The 24,934-nt window shown below is 48.5% G+C and overlaps 1 protein-coding gene across 1 annotated transcript; it reads right to left on the minus strand.

Moving 5' to 3' along the window:
• Window positions 1-16,627: 16,627 nt before the first annotated feature.
• TRIM11 (tripartite motif containing 11) lies at window positions 16,628-24,923 on the minus strand. Its single transcript, XM_058740803.1, has 6 exons — window positions 24,367-24,923; window positions 21,593-21,688; window positions 21,144-21,374; window positions 18,759-18,781; window positions 18,570-18,670; window positions 16,628-18,049 (listed from the first exon to the last, which is right to left on the minus strand). Exons 1-6 carry the CDS (start codon window positions 24,772-24,774, stop codon window positions 17,502-17,504), a joined length of 1,407 nt encoding a protein of 468 aa, XP_058596786.1. The 5' UTR covers window positions 24,775-24,923; the 3' UTR covers window positions 16,628-17,501.
• Window positions 24,924-24,934: the final 11 nt, after the last annotated feature.

Consider the following 24,934-nt stretch of genomic DNA (forward strand, 5'->3'; position numbering starts at 1 on the left):
CTTTCTTTAACCCAGGTGTTCAACCACTGATTAACGGGTAAAGAAGATGGGGTCCATGCATACAATGAGATGTCACTCAGCCTTAGAAAACAAGGAGAGCTTCCCATTCACTTGTGACAACATGGAAGGGCCTAGTGGGTATTATGCTAAGTGCAATAAGTCAGAGAAAGACAAATAAGATTTCACTCATATCTGGAACTTAAGAAACAAAGCAAATGAACAAAACAAAGAGAAAAGAGACAGACAAAATAACAGATTCTTAAATACAGAGAACAAACTGGTGGTTGCCAGAAGGGAGGTGGGGGGGGGGCGGGAATGGGTGAAATAGATAAAGTACAAATTTGCAGTTACAAAATAAAGAAGTCGTGGAGATGAAAAGTAGAACAGTAAGATTTTAATAACATTGTTTGGTGACAGATGGCAACTATACTTATTGTGATGAGCACTGAGTAATGTATAGATTTGTCAAATCACTATATTGTACACTTGAAACTAACATAACACTGTATGTCAATTATACTTCCATTTTAAAAAGAACAGAAAAAAAACCACCTAACTAGGCACCTGGGTGGCTCAGTCAGTTAAGCATCCAACTCAGTTTCAGCTAAGGTCATGATCTCATGGTTCATGAGTTCAAGCCTTGCATTGGGGTCTGTGCTGATAGCAAAGAGCATGTTTGGGATTCTCTCTCTCCTTTTCTTTCTGCCCCTCCCCTGTTTACTCTCTCTTGCTCAAAATAAATAAACTTTCAAAAAAAAGTTTAAAAAAACCACCTAACTAAATATGAGCAAATAGAATCCCACAATATATAAGGATAACCATGATGATAATGTAAGACTTACCTTAGGAATACTAAGTTGGTTTACGATTCAAAATTAATCAGTGTAAGAGAGTGACATTAGTCAAATGACACATTAGGAAGCTCCATTTTTTAAATTTAAATTATAGTTAACATACAGTGCAATATTGGTTTCAGGAGTAGAATTCAGTAATTCATCATTTACGTACAGCACCCAGTGGTCATCTCAACAAGTGTCCTCCTTAATACCCATCACCCATCTAGCCCATCCCCCACCCACCTCCTTCCATCAACCCTCAGTTTGTTCTCTATCATTAAGAGTCTCCTGTTGTATGTTTTCATCTCTCCTCTTCCTCCTCTTTCCAAATGTTCATCTATTGTGTTTCTTAAACTCCACATGAGTGAAATCATATGATATTTGTCTTTCTCTGGCTGACTCCTTTTGCTTAGCATGACACATTCTAGCTCCATCCACATCTTCGCAAATGGTAAGATTCCATTCTTTTTGATGGCTGAGTTATATATATCTATCTCCTAAGGAGAAGCTAGATTTCTCTTTGAGAAATTAAGACATTCAAAAGCAGCCATGTGTACATGAGAATTTAAAAAGTCAGTGAGTTCCAGGCAATATGTATCAGAAAAGTCCCCAAAACACCTTGAGAAGATCTCTAGGCTTGGAGCATGTTCAACTAAACAGTAGAGAACTGTACCAGCCAAGAGCCAACAAAAAAAGACATGAGGAAGTGACTTCTTTTGTCAAATGTCTGCTTTTCTAAAAAAACAAATATCACAAGGCATATAAAGAAGAGGGGAAAAAATGGGTCATCCAATGGTACAAAGTAAATTTCCAGAAACTGTCCCTGAAGAAACACAGGCATTGGATTTACTAGATAAAAACTTGAAGACAATTGCTTTCAGTATAACCAAAGAGTTAGAGGAAAACAAATGCAAAGAACTAAAAGAATTCAGGAAAAAAATATATGAGCATAATGAGAATATCCACAAAGCGATAGAAAATACATAAAAAACTGATAAGAACTTCTGAGCTGAAAATACAGGAAATATATTGAAAAAGATAATTTATTTTATTGTTTATATATATTTTTAGATTGTATGTTTAAACAATCTCTACACCCAACGTGGGGCTCGAACTCACAGCCAAAGATAAAAAATTGCAGCTCCGCAGACAGAACCAGCCAGCTGTCCCCCAAAAGAGAAGTTAAACAGCAGATTTGTGCAGGCAGAATAAAGAGACCGTGCATTTGAAATTATGTAGCTTGAGTATCAGAAAGAAACAAAATGAAGAAAAGTGAACAGAGCCTAAGGGATTGTGGCACAACATCAAAGGTCTCAACACAGGCATTATGGGAATCCCAGAGGGAGAAGTGAGAGAGAGACAGAGAAAGGTCAGAGAGATTATTTGAAGAAACAATGGCTAAAAACATTCTAATTAATGAAATACAGAAATCCTAAACTCCAAGAATCTAAAAAAAAATCTATTGTCAGAGAAATACAAATCAAAACCACACTGAGATACCATCTCACGCCAGAGTGGCTAAAATGAACAAATCAGGAGACTATAGATGCTGGAGAAGATGTGGAGAAATGGGAACGTTTTTGCACTGTCTGTGGGAATGCGAACTGGTGCAGCCACTCTGGAAAAGAGAGTGGCAGTTCCTCAAAAAATTAAAAATAGATCTACCCTATGACCCAGCAATAGCACTGCTAGGAATTTACCCAAGGGATACAGGTGTGCTAATGCATAGGGGCACTTGTACTCCCAATGTTTATAGCAGCACTTTCAACAATAGCCAAATTATGGAAAAAGCCTAAATGTCCATCAACTGACAAATGGATAAAAAAGATGTGGTTTATATATACAATGGGATACTACTTGGCAATGAGAAAGAATGAAATCTAGCCATTTGTAGCAACATGGGTGGAACTGGAGGGTATTACGTTAAGTGAAATAAGTCAGGCAGAGAAAGACAGATACAATATGTTTTCACTCATATGTGATCCTGAGAAACTTAACAGAAGACCATAGGGGATGGGAGGGAAGTTACAGAGAAGGAAGCAGACAAACCATAAGAGACTCTAAAATACTGAGAACAAACTAAGGGTTGATGGAGGAGGAGGGGGAGGGGAAAGTGGGTAATGCGCACTGAAGAGGGCACCTGTTGGGATGAGCATTGGGTGTTGTATGGAAACCAATTTGACAATAAATTATATTTAATATTAAAAAAAACTAAAAATCAATGAACTCCTACAAGGTAAACTAAGAACTGAAGCATAGTATAATCAAAGTGTTGAAAGAGAAAGACAAAAAAAAGCAGCAAGAGAAACAACTAATCACATACAAGGAATTCTAAATAAGATCATAAGTCAATTCTTCAGTAGAAACATTGTAGCTCAGAAGGCAGGATTGAAAAGTTGTAAAAGAAAAGAAAACTGTCAACTAAGAACACTATAGCTGGCAAAACTGTCCTTCAAAACTCAGGGAGAAATTAAGACCTTTCCTTATAAACAAAAGGTGAGAGAGTTTATTTTTAAACACATTTTTCTTAAAGTATAACTAACATACAGTGTTAGTGACTTTCAGGTATAAAGGTTAGAGAGTTTATTACCACTGCTCTACACACACACACACACACACACACACACGAGTATGGGAGTCCTTGAGGTTGAAATGAAAGGAATTAGATAGTAACCCAAAACCATATGAAGATATCAAGACCTATGCAGCATCACTTTGACCCCTGGAGAGACTAAAGTACTGAGGTCAGCACTGCAGACCATAAGCCAAGTCTCTGTGAGCAGCAAAGCTCCATTAACTCCTCTGCCACCATGTTGCCATATATGGTTTCTGGATCAGTTAAGTGCTATCCACAACTCCACTGAGACAGGACAATTGGAAGCGTGCTCTTGGTGTATCCTTGGTGTATCCCTGCCCCATGTGCCTCTTTTCTTGAGGTGATTTTCTTCACCTGTGACCTTTTCCCATAATAAACCATAACTCTGCTGAGTTCTGAGAGTACTTGTAGTGAATCACTGGTGGTCTTGGTGCACACCCCAACAGCATCTGCTGTGATTATTCCTGAACTCGAAACTCCTGGCTAACTACCAGCTCAACCCTTCTGCCTGGAGACCTCAAAGACCCCCACACACTCAGCATCAAACAAAACTCACAATGCAGTCTCTACTTGATACACCCGACCTGACCCAAACCTCATCCGGGGCTCTATCATTTCTCAGATGTTCAATCTGGAAACAGGTACCAAAATTTCTCTGCAAATAGCACTCCCATACCCAATCATCCCCTCCACCTTGTCCCTCATGTCCTGAGTCTGTCAGATCTTCCCTCCCCTACCCCACATGCATGACCATCACTCCAATTCAAGCCAACATCTCTCATTTCTATGACAACAGTATCCTATCCACTGCCTCTGCATCCAATTAGCTTCCTAACCTGCTGTCCATACCACCATGACTTTTGAAAACACAAATTTCATCCTGTCCCCCCAAGTGGCTTCCCAATGCTTATAGAATAAGGTCAATCCTTACTTATCTTCACCTGCAAACTCCTATGTCCCCTCCCCAACCCCTCCTCATGCTCTAGTAGGTTCTCTGTAAGGCACACTCAAATAGCCATGCCACTTTCTTGGAATCTTTTCTCTGTTCATAGCTCCACTTCCTCTTCCATGTCCATCTGGCTGGTCTCCCTCTTGTGCTAGGGCCATGTCCATTCTGGCATCTCAGAACCCAGCAGACACTCAACCACACACATGTGGAACAAACATTCTGGGTTGTTCTGTGTTATTCTAGAATAGTTATGTTATTCTGGTTATTGTTATACTACCATGGGATTTATTCTTCCATGCCCTCCCAGTTGGCTTTTCGGGTTGCTATGAAACATATGCCAGATTCTGTTTAAATCACTTGTTATGAAGATGTGACCTAATGATCACCTTACAAGTATAAAACTCTAATGTGTTCTCTGGTGTAAATATGCCTGTCCTTCCCACCTCACGCAATGTTTTATTAAACATTTCTCTAGGAGGCACATTCCAGCTCTATGAAGACAGAGGATCTGAGTTCACTGGTATGTCGCCAGCACCATAAGTAATGCCCAGCAGATACAGGCACTATTATGGGATGAATGTTTGTCTTCCTACAAAAAATTTTATTTTTTAGTTTAAAAACATGTTTATTTATATTTGAGAGATACAAACAGAGTATGAGTGGGGGAGGGACAGAGAGAAATGGTGACACAGAATCTGAAGCAGTCTCCAGGCTCTGAGCTGTTAAGCACAGAGCCCAACACAGGGCTCGAACCCATGAACCAAGAGTTCACAACCTGATCCAAATTTGGACGCTTAACCGACTGAGCTCCCCAGGCATCCCTGGGTTCCTACAAAAATTTTTATGTTGAAGCCCTAACTCCCAATGTGATGGTGTTAGGAGTGGGGCCACTGAAAGGTACTTAGGTTTAGATGAGGTCATGAGGGTAGAGCAGCCATCATGGGATTGGTGTCCTTATAAAAAAAGGAAGAGACCAGAGCTCTCTCTCCCCACCATGTGAGGGAACAGCAAGAAAGTGGCTATCTGCAAGCCAGGAAGAGGTTCTTACCAGGAATAAAATCAGCTGGCACTTCGATCTTGGACTTTTCAGTCAGTAGAAATATGAGAAGATAAATATCTGTTGTTTAATCCCCTCCAGCTTACAGTATTTTGTTATGGGGGTGAAAGCAGACTAAAAGAGGTGCCCAATAAATATTTGCTGGTTGGATGAGTAAATGAATGTTATCTTTGGACAAGCACAATTTAGAATGAAAACCAAAGATTTTAAAGGAGTTTACTGGGCGAGCTTATTAATGATAGGATAGCATTTTATTTATTTTTTTTTAAAAATTAAAGTATTTATTTATTTATTTAAGTAATCTCTACTCCCAATGCGGGGCTTGAACTCACAATCCTGAGATCAAGAGTCACATGTTCCTCCAACTGAGCCAACAAGGCATCCCTAATGATAACATTTTTAAAAATGAAATAATCTGTACAAGAGATAAATAGTGTCATTACTGTAAATCTTCAGCTATTGGGTACGTCTTTATAGTTGCATAATGGATGAATCTCAAATAATATTAATTTAGAATTTACAAACCTGATAGTATCAGAGTACTTTTGTTATAACTACTTCTTCTTTAAAATTTATTTATTTATTTTGAGAGAGAGAGAGAGAGAGGGTACAGGAGTGGGGGAGAGAGAATACCAAGCAGTCTCTGAATTGTTAGCACAGAGCCCAATGCAAGGGCCAATCCCATGAAGTATAATACCATGACCTGAGTCAAAACCTAGAGTTGGATGTTTAACCAAGTGAGCCACCGAGGCTCCCCATAACTACTTCTTATACAGACAATTCTTAATCTAGGATGCTTATGCCAAAATATTTTTAATTAGCTTAGAGAATCATACAGAACCATCTAGAAATAAAATTTGAGTAAAATTCAATTTATGCCAAATGGGATAGGAAAAGATGAGGAAGTAACTGTCTCCAATGTTTGTTAATTTTGTACCATCACAAGAAGCTTGGAGTTGGGTTGCAAGTGTCTGGAAGTGTACACTTAGGGTCCTCTGGGTGCTGGGGACCTGGCTGGAGGGAGTAAAGAGGCCATTGAGGCAAGGACATGGAGCTGATGGCCCCAAGATAACCTAGTTCGTCTGTGACCCATTGTCCCAATGACTGAATGGATCCTGGGAGGGGTGTATGTTTGAGGGGGACACAGCTAGACTTCAGGGCACATATTTCTTCCAAGGTCCATGAAATCCATCTCCCAGTGCCTCATTCATCCCTGTATGAATAAGGGAACAGTGGAGAACCTGCCCAGCCACTTAAAAAATGGATGACTGAGGAACTCAGCAAATTCTCTCCCCAAAAAGTAACATTAAAAGTGGACAAAGTTGTCAAAGCAACTATATAAAAACTGAAAATTGACAAAAAGCATGCACCAAATTGAAAATATTTATTTAACAGAATATCCTGAACCTTGGCAAGGATGGGGATGGGGCATCTGGGGCATGTTAGCCTGGAGTGGCTCTGTTCCCCATCTCCACAGCAGAGCACCCAAATACATGAGGTCAGAGGTGACAGACCTGAAGGAAAGAAATAGACAGTAATATAACTATGGTAGGAAATTTCAGTGCCTCACTTTCAGCAATGGTTGAACAACAGACTAAACGTCTGTAAGGAAACAGAGCACTTGAACAACACTACTGATGAATTGGAACCAACAGAAATATACAAAACACTCCACCTCAAAGGAGCAGAATATGAACTCTTCTCAAGTGAACATAGAACATCCTCCAGGATGGATCACATGCTAGGCCACAACACAAGTCTTAACAAACTTAAAAAGACAGTGACTGGTGATGAAAAAGAATGAAATATTGTCATTTTGCAACAATGTGGATGGAACTGGAGGATATTATGCTAAGTGAAATAAGTCAGTCAGAAGAAGAGAGATATCATATGATTTCACTCATGTGCGGCTGGGGTTAGGGTTGGGGGTGGGGAAAATGGATGTTGGGCATTGAGGAGAACACTTGCTGGGATGAGCACTTGGTGTTGTTTGTAAGTGATGAATCACGGGAATCTACTCCTGAAGCCAAGACTACACTGTATACACTGAATGTTAGCTAACTTGACAATCAATTATTTAAAAAAAAATAATAAAAATAAAAAACCTGAGTCATACAAAGTGTCTTTTCTGACCACAATAGAATGAAACTAGAGATCAATACCAAAACGAAAATGGGGGGGGGGGGGACATATACAGGTGGAAATTAAACAAATGGTCTTGAACAACCAGTGGGCCAGAGAAGAAATCACAAGGAAAATTAGAAAATATATTGAGACAAATGAACACATAACATGCCAAAACATATGGAATGCAGCAAAAGCAGTGCTAGAGGAGGTTTATAGTGGTAAATGCCTACATTAAAAAAAAGGGTCTCAAATCAATAACCTAACTTTACAACTCAAGGAACTAGAAAAAGAACAAACTAAACCCAAAGGTGACAGAAGCGAGGTAATATTAGAGGAAAAATTAATAAAACAGAATAGAAAACTATAGAAAAATCATTGAAACTAAGAGTTAGTTTTTTGAAAAGATCAACAAAACTGACAAACTTTTAGCTAGAATAATTGAGAAAAAAGAAGAATCAAATAACGAAACTGAGAAATGAAAGGAAAACATTACAATTGATGCCAGATGAATTAGGAGGATCAAGACCCTATTGTGAACAATGAATGCCAATAAATTGGGTAATTGAGAAGAAATGGATAAATTCCTAGAACCATACAATGTAACAAGACTGAATCACAAAGAAATAAAAATCCTGAGCAGACCTATAACTCATAAAGAGATTTAACCAGGAATCAAAATCTTCCTAATAAAGAAAAACCTACGACCAGATGGCTTCAATGGAGAATTTCATCAAACTTTAAAGAATACTCCAAGGGGTTACTGGGTGGCTCAGTGGGTTAAGTGTTTGACTTCGGTTCAGGTCATGATCTCGCACTTCGTGGGTTAGAGCCCTGTGTCAGGCTCTGTGCTGTCAGCTCAGAGCCTGGATACTGTTTCAGATTTTGTTGTTTCTCTCCCTCTCTTCCCCTCCCCTGCTCATGCTCTCTCTCTCTCTCTCTCTCTCTCTCTCTCTCTCTTTCTCAGCAGTAAATAAATGTTAAAAATATTTTTAAAAAATAAAGAACACCCCAAACTCATTTTATGAGGCCAGTTAGACCCCATTACCAAAGCCAGGCAAAGACATGACAAGAAAGGAAAACTTCAGGCCAATATCCTTCATGAATATTGATGCAGAAATCCTCAACAAAATATGAGGAAACTGAATTCAGCAACACATGAACTAAACACATCATAACTAAATTGGATTTATACCCAGAGTGCAAGTTATGGGTCAAAAATATGAAAATTTAAAATAGCATCAAAAAGAACAAAATATTTAGGAATAAACTTATCCAAATTGGCAAAAGACTTGTATACTAAAAACTGCAAAATGTTGCCAAAAGTAATTAAAGAAAATCCAAACAAAAATGGAAAGCATCCTATGTTCATGGATTGGAAGACTTGATATTGTTAAAATGTCCATACCAACGTGGCAATGAGAAAGAATAAAATATGGCCCTTTGTAGCAACATGGATGGAACTGGAGAGTGTTATGCTAAGTGAAATAAGCCATACAGAGAAAGACAGATACCATATGTTTTCACTCTTAGGTGGATCCTGAGATACTTAACAGAAACCCACGGGGGAGGGGAAGGAAAAAAAAAGGAGGTTAGAGTGGGAGAGAGCCAAAGCATAAGAGACTCTTAAAAACTGAGAACAAACTGAGGGTTGATGGAGGGTGGAAGGGAGGGGAAGGTGGGTGATGGGTATTGAGGAGGGCACCTTTTGGGATGAGCACTGGGTGTTGTATGGAAACCAATTTGACAGTAAACTTCATATATTGAAAACAGAAGAAAAAAAAGAAAAAAAGATAAATAAGCATTAAAAAATAAAAATAAAATTACCATATGATTTAGCAATTCCGCTTCTGGGTATGTACCCCAAAGGTTTGAAAATAGGATCTCAGAGGGATATTTGTATAACTATGTTCACTGTAACATATTCACAATAGCCAAGAGGTGGAAAAAACCTTACTGGCAATGGACATGTGAATGGACAAAGCAAATGTGGTCTATACATATAATGGAATATTATTTGACCACTAAAAAGAAGGAAATCCTGACATCTGCTGCAACATGGATTAACATTGAGGACATTATCCTAAGTGAAATAAACCAGGAACACACACAAAAAAATTCTGCATGAATCCACTTCTGTGAGGTATCTAACCTAGTCAAACTCTTAGACACAAGAACATGAGTGGTACTTGCCAGCAGCAGAAGAGACAGGGGGAAGAGGGAAATTGTTCAACAATTGGGTATAGAATTCCAATATAATTAATCCTACTGTATTGTGCACTTAAAATGGTGAAGATGGTAAATTTTGTTAGATGCTTTTAGCCTTATTTTTAAAAGATTAGTAGGCATGATTTCATTCATATGTGGAATTTAAGATATAAAAGAAATAAGCAGAGAGAGAGAGAGAGAGAGAGAGAGAGAGAAAGAGAGAGAGAGACCAAGAAATGGACCCTTTACTCTAGAGAACACATTGATGGTTCCGAGAGGGGAGGTAGGGGGGGATGGGGGAAATAGGTGATGGGGATTAAGGAGTACACCTGTTGTGATGAGCAACAGGCTGATGTACAGAAGTGATGAATCATGAGATTCTACACCTGAAACTAATACTACACTATATGTTAACTAACTGGAATTTAAATAAAAACTAAAAAAAGAAATCAGTAGGCATTTCAATACAGATATAAAAATAATTGTAAGGATGATGACAATGATCCATATAGGTGAAAATGATCAAAACAGAGAAATCATATCCAGGAAACAGATGGATACTGTCCTCCACAAAGGAAAAGGAAAGAATGATATTCCCAGATATACAAAAACAGAGAGAATTTGTTGATAGCTGACTTCCCTTGCAAAAAATACCAAAGAACATTGTTCAGACAGAAAGAAATTGACCCCAAAGAAAATTCAAATTGACCTGAAGAAATAAAAAGCACAGTAAAGACAGTTACATGGGAGGATATGAAAGACAATATCAATAAAATTTGTTTTTAACTGATTAAAAAAACAACTGCATGCAACAATATTTATAAAATTGTACATCTGGGAGGATAATACGTAAAGATCTAACATATATAACAAGAAAATCACACAGAATGAAGTGAGGAATGGAGCTACACTGAAGAGGCACTGACAACAGTTATGCTAACCCAGAGGAAGAAAAAAAAAGTACTAAATATGAGAAACATGTAGGTTAATGTAAAACTCTCTATGAATATGTTTCTCTCTACTTCTCTTAATTTCTTTAAAATACCTAAGATTAGGGGCTCTGTTGGTTAAGCATCGAACTCTTGATCTTGACTCAGGTCATGATCTCATGGTTCATGAGTTCAAGCTCTTCATTGGGCTCTGTGCTGACAGTGCAAGGTCTGCTTGGGATCCTCTCTCTCCCTCTCTGCCCCTCCCTTGCTCTCTCTCTAAACAAAATAAATAAATAAACTTTAAAAAATAAAATGAAATAAAATACCTAAGATTATATAAAGCAATAATGAAAACATTGTATCATTGGGTTAAAACATATAGACATCATCTATCTGTCATCTATCAACCTACCTATTTATATTTATCTACACACATACACACACAGAAGGGGAGAGTAAATAGAGTTATAATGAATAAAATCTTCTGTTTTTTACTGGGATTAAGTAAGTATTGATCTGATGTAAATTGTGATAAATTAAGATGCATATTTCCATGTCACAAGCAATCAGTAAGAACCACCAATAGAAATAAAAATGACCACTGGAAAACACTTCTTTAATATAAAAGAAATTGGTAAAGGAGCACAGGGTAACACAGAAAACATGAGATAGAGAATAAATAGCAAATTGATAGACCTGCATAAAGCAATCTGAAATAATTTGAAGTGAAAGTTCATGAAATACTCCAGTTAAGAGGCAGAAATTGTCCCTGATCAAAAAAGCAAAATAGATAAACAAACAAATAGAAATGGTGTTTATAAGAGACACACTTTAAGACACAAATAGATTGAAATCAAAAAGGCTGAACTTGCAAACTGTCTTATGGTTAATAAAAGCTAAAGTGGTTATAATAAAATAATTGAAAATAATCTATAAAACAAAAAAAGGTTACTAGAAAAAAAGGATGTTTTATAATAAAAAAATTAATATTACAAAGATATGACAATTATAAACATGTATGCACCTGACAAAAGAGTCTGAAAAATCATAAAGCAAAAAGTGCCAGAATTAAAGGGAGAAACAGACACTTGAACAATAACAGCTGGAAATTTCAATAGCTTCCTCTTAGTAATGGACAGGATAAATAGAAAACAAACAGCAAGAATATGGAATTACCAAACACCATCAAGCAACCTGGCAAATCTGACATCCATAAGTATGCTGTGTTTTCTCAGATTCTAGATTTGTCTATTTGTCTATAGTGCCAGTTGTATTAAATATATATCTATACATAAAGTTTATTTATTTTGAGAGAGAGAGAGAGAGCAAGCAGGGGAGGGGCAGAGAGAGGGAGACACAGAATCTGAAGCAGGCTCCAGGCTCTGAGCTGTAAGCACAGAGCCTGAGGCGGGGCTCAAACCCACCAACCGTGAGATCATGACCTGAGCCAAAGCCAGATGCTTAACAGACTGAGCCACCTAGGTGCCCCATATATTTTCTTATTTTCTGTATTTTTCATGCTCTGGTGTTTATGTCCTCTCTGACGGGGGTGAGGGGGAAAGACTACCCCTTCCCAGGCTGAAAAATTCTTAGAGATAGTAAATGCTCTTCTTTTGTAAGCAAGGTATCCAGAGCAGATCCCACACCACCAGCCAACTTGGATTCTCAGCCACCAAGCCAATATTCTCCCTGCCCTGAGTCAATGCAGGACCAGGTATGGGACAGCTAGCCCCTCTGCCCCACAGCCCACTAGAATTATTTAAACCAGCCAAGCTAAGCTGTTTACCCCGTCCTGCCTTCTCTTTCCTGTGGAAAACAGGGGAACAAACCTGGGTCTCTCCCTTCACTACTTTCTTCTGCCTCCTACCAAAACTGCTGTTTCCCTGAAGTGGCCCTGGGTGGCTTGGCATGCCCCTTTCTCTTGAGACATATCAGTAATGGATTCTTTCCAGTGCTCAGCAGGTCATCCCATAAATTAAACTCCTGTGTGCACACAATATAACACTGACTGGCAGCAGAATGAGCAGGACAACACAGGTGTGCCTGGAACATTTTCCAGGGGACGCCCTGCCCCAGACTGTTCACAGCTAATGGCATGCAAAATCTATCAGACGTCAGCCATGCAAGGAAACTCGGGAATGCCACACGCATTTGCAAACTAGACAATATATTTGGGAATAATCCATGTGTCAAGAAAGAAATCATGAACATAATTAGAAAGCGTTTTGGGCCAGATGGGAATGGAAACAGTAGTTATAGGGCACAGCTAAAGTGGGGCATGAAGGGAAATTTATAGCTGCAAATGCCAGCGTCAGAACAGACGCTGAAATCAATTTTAAGAAGCAGATAGAGAGGAGCAGGGACGCCTGGGTGGCTCAGTGGGTTAAGCGTCCGACTTCGGCTCATGTCATGACCTCACGGTTTGTGGGTTCAAGCCCCACGTCGGACTCTGTGCTGATGGCTCAGAGCGTGGAGCCCGCTTTGGATTCTGTCTTCCCCTCTCTCTGCCTCTCCCCTGCTCACGATCTGTCTCTGTCTCTCTCTCTCCAAAAATAAACATTGAAAAGAAAAAGAAAGAAAAAAAAGAAAGAAAAAGAAAGAAAGAAAGAAATGTAAAATCTGAACAGACCTGCCACAGCAAAGAAACTGAGATGGTAGCGAAAGAACAGAGACTCCCCAGAATCCCTGGAATCGGATGAGGTCACAGCACAGTCCTGTGCCAGCTAGTTCTCAGAAAACAGTGGCGGGGGAACGGAGACCCCGGTCCCCAGGTATGAATGCAAGCCCCCTGACACAGTACGAGCTCACGGAGTCCAAGAAGAGGAACACGAGCCAATGGGATTTACCCAGGAAGGCAAGATGGGCGGATTTAGTAAAAATCCCTCCAGTGTGCGCTTGGGACAGCTGCATTCTTTGGCGTGAAAATTAGACCTCGGGCCTGGGGTAATCAGGAGGGGAGGGGTCAGTGCAGGGGTCCAAGCAGAGGGGCCAGGCGGGCGCGCTCACTCAGGGGACGTGGGGGACTGGGGCGCGGGGAGCAGGGAGGCTGTGGGGTACGTGGGAGGCATGGAGGGCGGGGGATGCGCGGGCTGCGAGGCGGGGTCTGGAGCCACAGAGCACACGGGGATCTCAGAGGACCGCGGGGGCGGGGTTAGGACACAGGGATCTGGGCGAGGGAGGAAATCGTAGAGCCTGCCAGGTTCCGGGAAGTGCCCAGTCTGTGGGGGTGCTGGGCGGGGCTGTCGAGCGCAACGCAGGTGGGACCGAGCTGTCCTCCACGGGTCCCTCAGGGTCTCCGCGCCCGCGCACAGCAGGTGCGGAGACTCGCGGCAGCCCCCGAACGCACCGCGGGTCGTGTGGACTCCAGGGCGCGTAGACGCAGCAGGTGCGGCCCAGGCCAGGGACGCTGGGGGTGGGGGGCTCCACCCCAGGAGGGATTCCAGCGCGCCAGGGAGGTGGGACGCGGTGCGCACGGATGGTTGCGCAACTCTGCCCAAGTTTACGGAAATCACCCAGTTAGTTGTACGTTTGCAGCAGGTGAAGCGGGGGTACAATGAGTCCTCAGCAAAGCTTTTGGAATGCAGGCAGCGCTCCAGGAGATTGTGCGGGTGTGAGGGAGGATGGTGCTGACCTCACTACCGGCCGCTGCACTAGATGCAGGAATGTGTCCCGCAGGTGCAGGGAACAAGACGCTTGTCTGTTAAGACAGTCTTGTGGAGGCTTTCCTGACCAGGAGAGGTGCAGGAGGGGAAGGGCTTGCAGGGAATGACCAGCAGCCAGCACCAGCAGGGATGGTTTTAGTTCTTAATGTTCTTTTTACCTCCACGGAGCCATGCCCTGAGATTAGACCAGGCGCTCCCTTCCTGAATATTTTCTTCATTCCACGAATTACAACCCACCATGCCTGTTTCTCTTCTCTACCTGCTTTCTCTGCTGTCTCCCCGTTGGACGGCTGAGCCACCAGGGAGCAAGGCGTCTGGGAACTTTAGGAAGTGGTAGGCTCTGTGCTGGGTTATTGTGGAAGCCTCTGGATTGGCTGAGCACACGGGGTGCGCATCCTGGTTCTCTGCTCCCAGCCTTGAGTTATCCGCCTCCAGAGCACTCATCACTCTGAGGGGATGAGGGGGCTGAGAAAACCAGAGGAGGGGCTCACACCCGCTGCTGCCAGTGTAGGACATCATGCACTGGTCATCAACCCCCCCCCCCCCCCCCCCGCCTGCACAAGGGCATCAGCCCCACAGGCAAGAGCTGGCATGTTGCTGTGGTCTGTCCACCATCTAGAACAGTGGATGGCACCCTCAGGCCACTAGAGTCAAGCAGGGAGACCAGGTGGAAAGGTGGTGAATTTAGGGTGTGTGCTTGTGAATGGGCATCACTGAAGCTTGCTGTTGTTTCGCCTGGTGAAGGGTACCAGAATACGCCACCTGAAAATATCACACTTTGGCATTAGGATTATTTTGAGATGGAGGCAGATGAGCTCTGTACCCATGTCCCTAAAAGTGGGACTCAAATGTAGGTGTCCATTTGTCCTCCATGCCAGGAAGGACTACTGGTCACAGGAGAGCTCTAGACCGTCAGCCTGAATGTGGCAAGGCGGGAGGGCTATCCACATGATCCCACTAACTAGCCTTTTCAGTTTACCTTCCCATGACACCTTGAAGCTTGATGCCACTTCCTGTGTCCTGTGACGTCTGCACAAAGTCATACTTTCAAACTGTGTTTTTTTAAAATGTTTATTATTTTTTAGAGGTAGAGAAACTCAAGAGTGTGAGCAGGGGAGGGACAGAGAGAGAGGGAGACACAGAATCTGAAGCAGGGTCCAGGCTCTGAGCTGTCAGCACAGAACCCGATGAGGGGCTCGGACTCATGGATTGAGAGATCATGACCTGAGGTGAAGTAGGACGCTTAATCAACTGAGCCACCAGCCGCCCCTAAACTACCTAAGCTGCTGGTCTGAGTTACTCATTTTCCATAGGTATCTCCTATCAGTCTCTGTGTCGAAAACCTGTTTTTCTCTTGTTAATCTTTTACTACAGGGTTCTCAGTGAAGCCGTCAGAGGGGCAGAGGATAAATGAGGTCTCCACCCTTACACCAGCACCCAGTGCCCTCCTAAAGCCGTGGCCAGAGCATCTGTCCTGGTGTCCTGGGTGTGGCTTGGTGCTTGTCCACTCTCCTGCCCATGAGGCTGTCATGCTGCCGTCTGCATTCCCGATGGCCACTGTGCCAAGTCCCAAACCGTAGGGCCAATCTTGCTGCAGGTGGGAGCACCCAGTATTCCCTGATCCTCAAGCAGGAGTGACGCAGCAGGAAGTCACTTGGGAAGAGGCAGGAAACACTGCCAGACCCCCGCTATACTGAGAAAATACTCGCCCATTGGTATGTAACGTAAGGGAGCTGTCCAGGATGTTCAAAGTGGTATAAATTTATAACAATAGCCAAGGAGCACCTGGGGGGGCTTAGGCCGCTAGGCACACGACTCTTGATGGTGGCTCAGGTCATGATCTCATGGTTTGTGGGATCGAGCCCATATAAGGCTCTGTGCTCACAGCATGGGCCTCCTTGGGATTCTCTCGCTCTGCCCTTCCCCCACTTGTGCACGCACACTCTCTCTCAAAATAAACATAAAAAGAAAAGTAACAATAGCAAAAAGTCAAAAAATGGGAGAACGCATAACCAAATAAATGGAGCACTTAGCTACTGTGCACTTTCTGGGTATCTGGAAAAACAAAACAAAACAAGAAAAATGTTCCTGAGGCAGGTGCATGAGATGAATGCACAGGAGAACGCGGTTGGGAGTCTGCTGTGCCCATGGGGGTGACTTGTGCCCCTGACTTCACCCTTCGGGGTCCTGCCTATGTGTCACCCTCCCGGGGCCATCCCCCTCACTGGTGCATTTCCTCACCTCCACAACTGCAGACAGCAGATTACAGACAACAGTTAATTTATTTGCTGTGACATCGGTCCTTACAATAAATAAAATCTAGGGTACAAAGAATTTGCAGCACACCTTTAAGCAGGGTGACCAAGAGTCTGAACAAAGCAAAGACAAATCCCAGACTGTTAGGAGGAAAGGGAGGGGGCTCTCTGAGCCTAGCCTTCCCCAGGCAGGGCAGGGATGCCTAGGGACCGGGTACACAGAGTTCTGGGATCAGCGAGAGGGTGACTGTCTAGCTGGTGGTTCTCAGCCCAGGGGAGACTGTGGGCTCCTGTGCCTGCTCACCTCAGGGGCCCTAACCTCTGCTGCACCTGACCGGGAGCCAGGGAAGGGCATTTTCCAGAAGACCCAAGTGGTCTGCATTTGGGGGAGTGGCGTGGTCACTTGGCCCCCTGACCTGCGCTCTCAGCTTCCTCTGGCCACCTCCGCATACCACCTGGTACCTGGCTGTTCCGAAGCCCATTCTGCCCTGCCTTGTAGTGGACGGGACCTGGACACAGGGTGGCAGGCTTGGAGTGGCCTCCTGCCGGCAGCTCCGGGGCCGTCGGGGGCTCAGGCTTCAGCCGGAGAATGTCCCACAGGCCGTGGTGCCTCTCCCCAGACCTCTGTAGGGCTCCGAAACCAGAGCTGGTGACTGGAAATGTCTCAGTGCCCTGTGGCCCCAGGAAAGAATGCAGCTGGCCCCGCACATGCCAGCGCACGCTTGCAGGAGCGAGCACACTTCAGTTCCGCTGTGCGCACATCTGTGCACGGCACTGTGTGTACCTCCCTGGCTCAGAGGACAGCACTACCCACCCAGGGTCCTGTGTAGCCAGAAGTCCCTGATCCCCGGAGCCAGGGTGAGGAGCCACGGGGCTCCCCCGTCACTGGGGAGCCAGCACGTCCCCGGGCCCACCTTTCAGCCTGCATATGGTCATGGGCGTGGGGCTGCTGGACAGAGGTGAGAAAAGGGCCCGCAGGGTCCCCGAGAAGGGGGTCTCAGGGAAGGCATACAAGAGGGAGCCATCAGTGGCACTGTAGAAGGACAGGTGCCCAGCCTCATAGTCCAGAAAGATGCCCACGCGCCGTGGCGGGTTGCGCAGTGGGGCGAAGGCGCGCTCAGATGAGTTGTAGTAGCTGCCCAGGAACACCAGGATCCAGAAGCCATTGCCGGCAAACAGCTCGCCTTTCTCCTTGCGGTTGGCTGTCTCCCTGCAGACGCCCAGCGCCCAGCTGGCCCGCTCCCCCACCTCCACCTCCCAGTAATGACGACCCGATGTGAGGGCCTCCCGGCCCAGCACACAGGGCCCGGGGTCGAAGCGCTCAGGACTGTCGGGCAGTGCCTGCCGCAGGTCCCCCCGCCGCACGCTCCTCCTGTCCTCTGACAGGACCAGCTCGGGGTTGGCGGTGTCAGGATCCAGGGTCACATCCCCTGCAGATGGAGTGGAGGTCACTGGGGGATCAAGTGGGCAGCCCTGCCTGTGCGCCCCTGTGGACCTCTGTGGGGGCTGGCTGTGCACTGGCCACGCCCCATGTTGCCTCTCTCCCTGAAAGCTATCACCTAACCACCTGCCATTGCAATTCGGAATGTTCCAGAAGGAGGTCCAGGCTCCCTCGCGATGCACCCTCCTTCAGAGGACCTGTGAAACCCCAAGGGTTTCCTGCAGCCACTCCTCCAGTTCCTGGGGCAAGGGAGGAGTGTCCAGCCTACTCGCATCCTGGACTCCCCACAGCTGGGGTCCGTGCGGGTGGACCTGTCCACCCCGGCGGTGGTCTGACCTCTGCTCTTCCTACATGCCCAGGCCAGCATCCAGACCGGCCCTCCCTTAGCTGCTGTCTGGTGCCTGAACCCTCCAGGTCTCTGTGAACTGGTCCACCACAGGAACAGACCCACCCTGCATGCCTGCAGGAGCTCAGGACCAGTGCGTCCTCTGGGCCACAAGGGTACCCACCTCGGAACTTCCGCAGGGCCTCCACCAGCCCCGGGACCCTGCACACCGTCCTCATCTCCATGGGCACCACCTCAGGCGGCTGCAGCTTCACGTCCTGGACCCTGGAGGGGGCAGAGCATGTGTCACCCCCCATGGCAGCCCTGCCCTGCACCCCGCCCACCTTCCCCGGGGAGAGGCCGGGGCTCCTACCTGCGCAAGGTGTCCCTGATGTCCTGTGGGAGAGACACACGCCAGTCAGCGCCTGTCCCCGACCCTGGGCCCCCCCACGCCCCGGCCACCAGTGTCCCCCAAGACCCAGCTCTGCCCCCCGTCTCACAGTCACTCACACACTCATACACCAGTGATCAGGAACCAGTGGTGGGCTGTCCCAAGTGCAGCTTGGACATGGGGACCCTGGAAAGACCCTGGGCTCAGCCACCCTGCAGACCTGGCCTCACATCCCCCATGTGCTTAGAGGATGCAGGGCACTGGCTACTTGCTTGCCCACCCAGAGCCCCCAGCACCCCTGGGTGGTGGGACATGTGGGCGGGGTCCTGGCCTCCAGGGCTCAAGGGTACCTGGCTGTCTGCTGCCTGCCCTCCCACAGGTCCCAGACTCACACCCACCTTCCAGGTGAGGCCTCTCCACTTGGACATTCCTCTCTCCCATAATGTCACACACAAGCATTGTACTCAGCATGAGGGATTGACTGTGTCCCTCGAATCCAAATGTTGGAGGCCTAACCCCCAGGGCCTCATAACGGGGCTGGATTTGGAGATGGGGACTTTACAGAGGTGGTTTGAGTAAAAGGAGGTCACTAGGGTGGACCCTGATCCCACATGACTGGGGTCTTTATCAGAAGAGGGGACTGGGGCACAGACAGGGGACAACCATGTGAGGATACAGGGAGGAGACAAGGAACCTGGTGTGGGTAGCATGCAAAGCAGAAACAGCCTGTCCTTGGTAGTTTTGTTGGGTGGGCAGCCCACCCAGGGGGCACTGGGGAATGACGGGGGCAGTTCTGGTTGTCACAAGGCCTGAGGCGAGAGCAAGGCCCTACCTACCCTGAGGGTCATGTGGAGGGCCCTGAGCTCCAGGAAAGGGGCTGGCCTCCATGCAGACCACATGGCTCCTTGGAGACACATATATCCCTTTAAGAAAAGGCTCTGAGCGGACCCAGGATGGCTACAGGGTGAGCCTGGTGGGGGAAGCTGGGACCCCCAGACTCTGTCACACAGCTGGGACTCATAGGTGTGGGTTCCTGGAAGTCACCCAAACCCTCACTTCCTTGTCCATAAGGGTGCACATCCCCATCCACCCAGGTGCCAGAACCCATGCAGCAGTCCTCCGCCTAACACTGAGGTCCGAGGGTGCAGGTGCACATGACCTCGCTCCCTCACACCAGTACACAGGGTACTGCTGGGTCTGCTCTCCTGCCCCTCCACATGGCAGACCCCACCCCACCCCTAGCACAGGCAAGGGGGGCTCTGGGGCTGGGGGGTGATAGAAGGGACAGGGGTCCTCCCTCTAGCTAGCCAGCCAGCTAAAGATCCAGGCCAGGAGATGTGAGCAGGTTGGGGGAGGCAGTGGAGGGCAGGTGGGGGAACAGGCAGGGGGCACTGGGGGGCAGTGGCCACTTTCAGGAGTGCAGCAGGCCAGTCAAGACCACCCACCCACCCACAGCCTCCAGTGAACCCAGTGCCCGCGCCACTGGAGCCTCCAGTGAACCCACTGGGACATCTCACATTGTCCCAAATCACGTTTCATACAGACCTGGGGTTATCATCTCACGTCTGGGGCTGACCCCTCCTCTTTCCAGAACTTGGGGTGTCCCTGCCTTCTCCAGCCTGGTTCACTTCCCCTGACCTTCTTGGCTGGCGGCTCAGACTCTGCCTCACTGACCACAGCCTACTTCTGCCTGAATCCCCGCGAGATACTCGGTCTTGGGTTCTTCCTCTTTCCCAGGCTTGAAACTGCCTGGTGTCTCAGCAGGGCGGAAGGACCAAGTTCAGACCCCAGGAGGGCAGCCAGGAGCCTCTGCCTTGTCAGTGAGACGCAGGAGGGTCACCACCCGTGGGAGACGCCCAGGGCTACACACACAGCGTCCTCACTCCCACCCTCTGCCAAGAGCCAGGCAGAGTCTCAGGGCCCCCACAGGGCTGGCGCAGGAATCCTACAGGACTCCCGCCAGCCCTTCACAGTCCAGGGGACCAGAACCTCTGGATCTAGCCTGGTGACACACAGACCCCAGATGCCACCTGTCACAAGGTCCAATAGGGCTACAGGACAGGCACTGGAGCAGTTCCGGGAGGAGTTCCAGATCTGCACCCACTCCGCAGGACCCGCAGCCACATGTGGATTCCCGGTCCCAGCTACCCCCTGCCCCCCCCCCCCCCACCCCCCCACAGGTGGGTGACACCTGGGTGAGCTGAGCGTGCAGACTGCCCCATCCGGCTGTGGCTTTCTCTGCTTTCCTCCCTCTGCCCCGTGAGCCCATCCCTGCCCAGAGCCCCCACGCAGGCACCCCCAGGGCACAGCGCTGCCCATCCCTTCTCAGAGCCGGCACGCACACACCTGGGGCGCAGCGTGCCTCACCTGCAGCAGCCCCAGCGCAGGCAGCTGGCAGCGCCCCTCCAGCTCCGCGATGAGCTCGGCCAGCTGCGCGCTCTGCTGACCCAGGCGGGCGGCGCTCTCCCGCAGCGGGGGCAGGACCTCCAGCTCCTCCTCCTCCAGCCTCTGCAGCAGCCGCTGCTCCTCCTCTGCCAGCAGCCGGCGCAGCCTCTCGAACTCTGCCAGCACGTTCTGCCGCTGGCTCTCCACCATCTTCTGCAGGGTGAACAGGGCAACTGAGGGCCCAGGGACCCCATCCATACCCCACCTGGGGCCCCCATGTCCTGTCCAGTCCCCAGCCTCACCCTCCTGGGCGGGTTACACGCAGGGAGTCTTCCTCATACACAGCACGAGGCAGGGGCCCGCTTACCTGCTGCCCCCCCCCCCCGCCCCCCCCCCCGACCTTGGGCACCTCGGGGCACCATGCCACCTGCCTGCCACAAGGCACAGGTCTCCTCGGCCTGGGCCTGGAACAGCAGCGCATCCTCCATTTGCTTCCGCAGATGCTCTAGGGACTTCTCCAGCTTACCCTACGGGAAGGTAAGGCCAGTGTGACCCTGGCTGGGTGGGCCCCATCCCCGCTCCAGTCAACCCGGCCAGGCACGACACATGGGACAGCCTCAAATTAACCTACGAGTCCCCTCCCCCCCAGCACCGAGGCCCCTTGCCCTCCCCTGACTCAGTCCCCTTTCCTTCTCCAGGCCTGCTCTGGGCTCCCTGCAGGCCCCACACCTCTCCAACTGACTGCGCTCTCCCTCCAACTTCTAGATGGACTGAGGCCCGGGGAGGTGGTGCTTTGCGGGACCCAGCACCCCAGGGTGTGCAAATGCCAGGCACAGCCCTTTGGGGGCAGGTAAAGATGGTGTGCTGCACACCCCTAGCATGAAGGGTAGCTACCTGCTAGTACAGGGAAGGAGGTCAGAAGGTGCCAGCCCAGAGGGAGCCACTCTGGCACAAGGACTCTCTGGAGATGTAGGAAGAGCCCTCTGCCCTCCTTTCTGCCTCAAGGCAGAGCAGAAATTTCCCACAAGGGTGCCCTCCTTGTCTGTACCCAGAAGGGGACGGCAGTCATCACAATGTCTGTCAGACAGGACTGTGCCTGAAGGGACTTTATGACTCAGATAACCCTGACCTATCACTTGTTCCCCCCATATATTCTCTAGTTCCTTTCCCACAACTTACTGACCCTACAAGCCCTAATTCCCTTTCTTTTGCCTAGCCACTTCTCCCCAGTTTATCATCACCCTTTGTCAAAATAGAACATAATCCCATATCTAAAAGGGTTTTTCATTTTGCCTCTGTGAAGCTCTTGTGCCATAGAACATTTAAAAGACTGATAAAATTATGGGGCCCCTGGGTGGCTCAGTCGGTTAAGCGTCACACTTCAGCTCAGGTCATGATCTCAAGGTTCACGAGTTTGAGCCCTGCATTGGGCTCCGTGCTGACAGCTCAGAGCCTGGAGCCTGCTTTGGAATCTGTGTCTCCCTCTCTCTCTGCCCCTCCCCTGCTCACCCTCTGTCTCTTTCTCAAAAATAAATAAAACATTAAAAAAAATTAAAAAAAATTTTTTAATGTTTAATTTATTTTTGAGACAGAGAGAGACAGAGCATGAGCAGGGGAGAGTCAGAGAAAGAGGGAGACACAGAATCCGAAGCAGGCTCCAGGCTCTGAGCAGTCAGCACAGAGCCCGACATGGGGCTTGAACTCACGAACTGTGAGATCATGACCTGAGCTGAAGTTGGACGCTTAACTGACTGAGCCACCCAGGCGCCCCTAAAAAAAATTTTTCTTTAAAGGCTAATAAAATTATGTTTTTTTTCACTTGTTACTCTGCCTTTGTTAGCTTAATTTGCAAGCCTCAGTCACTGAACCTAACAAGTTGGACATAAAGCTTTGCCCTCCCCTACGATAGGAAGGGGTTTAAGTGCTGCCCCAAGAGGCTTTATCAGGCTAACCGAGAGGGGCCTCTGGAGAGCGGCATGGTCACTTTCTGCTCAGTGACAGGAGAGCACATTTGCTGGACCGACAAAAGGGGTGGGGCATCCACGTGTTGTGCCTCAAAGTGGAAGGCAAGACTTCAGGGGTCAGGACGAGCCCACAGATGCAGATCAGGATCCAAGTTTGTCCTGTTCGTTCTAGAACAGTGACAAACTGGCCAAGTACTGGTTCACGTGGCTATGCCACGTCCTTGGAGCAAGCCAGCAGACGCTCTGGGCCATGAAACACAACGCACACCAATCCAAACGTTGGCAAGGTGTCAGCCGTGTAGTCAATACCTGGGGCCCAGGAGCAAACACTCCTGAGGCCCAGTGAGGACCGCACATGGGTGTCTGCCCCGAGCTCTCAGCAGACGGGCGAGGGCTGGCCTGGATTTTGAGGAAATGCGTTTCCAGAACAAAGCGGGGTGGATCTTGCCATGTCAGGTGGCACAAGTGGCTCCAAGCATCCCACTCGGAAAGCTTGAGGGCTGCGGGGACCCTGGCACCTGCCTCCCAGGGAAATGGCTGTGTCCCCACCCATCCCAACCCAGTGATTCCTCAAATCTCGTCTCCACCCCACAGCCCTGCCTCGCCCATGGCCCTCTGAGGGCTGAGCCCACTTCTGTCTACGCAGAGAACCTAAGGTTCTCTTCCTGCTTTCTCCTTCTCTGGGCTCCATTCCTGATTTTCAGGCCGGTGCCCCACTGGTGAATGGTTTCCTAGCCAGTAGGTCTGGGACAGGCTGCACACACACCCTGTGCCTCGTCCTTAGACCTTGGCCAGGAAGGTGCCAGCCTAGACCGGCTGTACAGGTACCCTGTGTCCCCTACTCACTGGCCAGAAGGATGCTGGTGCAGGCTTGCTGCACTCAGACCCTGTTTCCCCTAGACCCCAGCCAGGATGGTACCGGTCTGGGACTGGCTGCACACACACCCTTAGACTCCCCCCCACCCCCCCAAGAGGGTATCAGTCTCCATTGTTGCACGCTCACCCCTACAACCCGGCCAGGGTGCACCCCCAGCCAGGAGGATGCTGGTGTGGGCTTGCTGCACACACATCCCGTGCTCCTTAGAACCCGGGCCAGGGTAACCCCGACAACCAGAGGGTGCTGTGTGAAGCCGGCTGCGTGCACTCCCTGCACCCGAGCCAGGAGTACACCACCCCCGGGATCCCGCCCGGGCCGAGCCCCCACCCCCGGGCCCCGACTCCAGCCGGGCCTCGCCGCGCACCTTGAGGTCGTCGGCCGCGTCCTGCAGCGGGCGCACGCGGTGCGTCCAGTGCTCCCCCGAGCGCTCACAGGCGGCGCACAGTAGGCGCAGCTCGTCGCCGCAGAAGGCAGCCAGAGGCTCGCGGTGCGCGGCGCACACGCCCTGCGGGACGGGCGACGGCGGGTGCAGGCGCCGCGCCATCTCGGCCATCTTGGCGAGCGGGCGGTTGGGCCGCAGGTTCCTCTGCGGGGACAGCTCGCGGCACTCGGGGCAGGCGTACGGGCCTTCGGGCTGGCCCCAGCAGCGCCGGATGCACTCGCGGCAGAAGTTGTGGCCACAGTCGGTCATCACGGGGTCGGTGAAGTAGTCAAGGCAGATGGCGCAGGTGGCTTCCTCCTGGAGGTTGGTGGACAGGTCGGGGGCGGCCATGGCGCCGGTCGGGCGGAGATGGGCGGCGCTCTTCGCCGGCTCGGGCTGTGTGGCCTCCGTCACCGAGACTCCGGGGAGCACTCGGAGACGCGGGGGCTCCAGGGACGCGCGGAGGAAGAGGCTTCAGGGCGGAAGCAGGAAGCAGCTGGTTTTTTTTTTT

Source organism: Neofelis nebulosa, chromosome 1, assembly GCF_028018385.1.
Source record: "Neofelis nebulosa isolate mNeoNeb1 chromosome 1, mNeoNeb1.pri, whole genome shotgun sequence".
NCBI lineage: Eukaryota > Metazoa > Chordata > Mammalia > Carnivora > Felidae > Neofelis > Neofelis nebulosa.

Bases quoted from the DNA above. Each gene is read 5' to 3' on its own strand.
- TRIM11 (XM_058740803.1), bottom strand. From the start codon at position 24,774: ATGGCCGCCCCCGACCTGTCCACCAACCTCCAGGAGGAAGCCACCTGC. The intron at 21,689-24,366 runs GTGCGCGGCGAG...ACCTTCCCGTAG, and splicing joins ACGCGGCCGACGACCTCAAG to GGTAAGCTGGAGAAGTCCCT. The intron at 18,671-18,758 runs GTAGGAGCCCCG...TGCCCCCTCCAG, and splicing joins ATCAGGGACACCTTGCGCAG to GGTCCAGGACGTGAAGCTGC.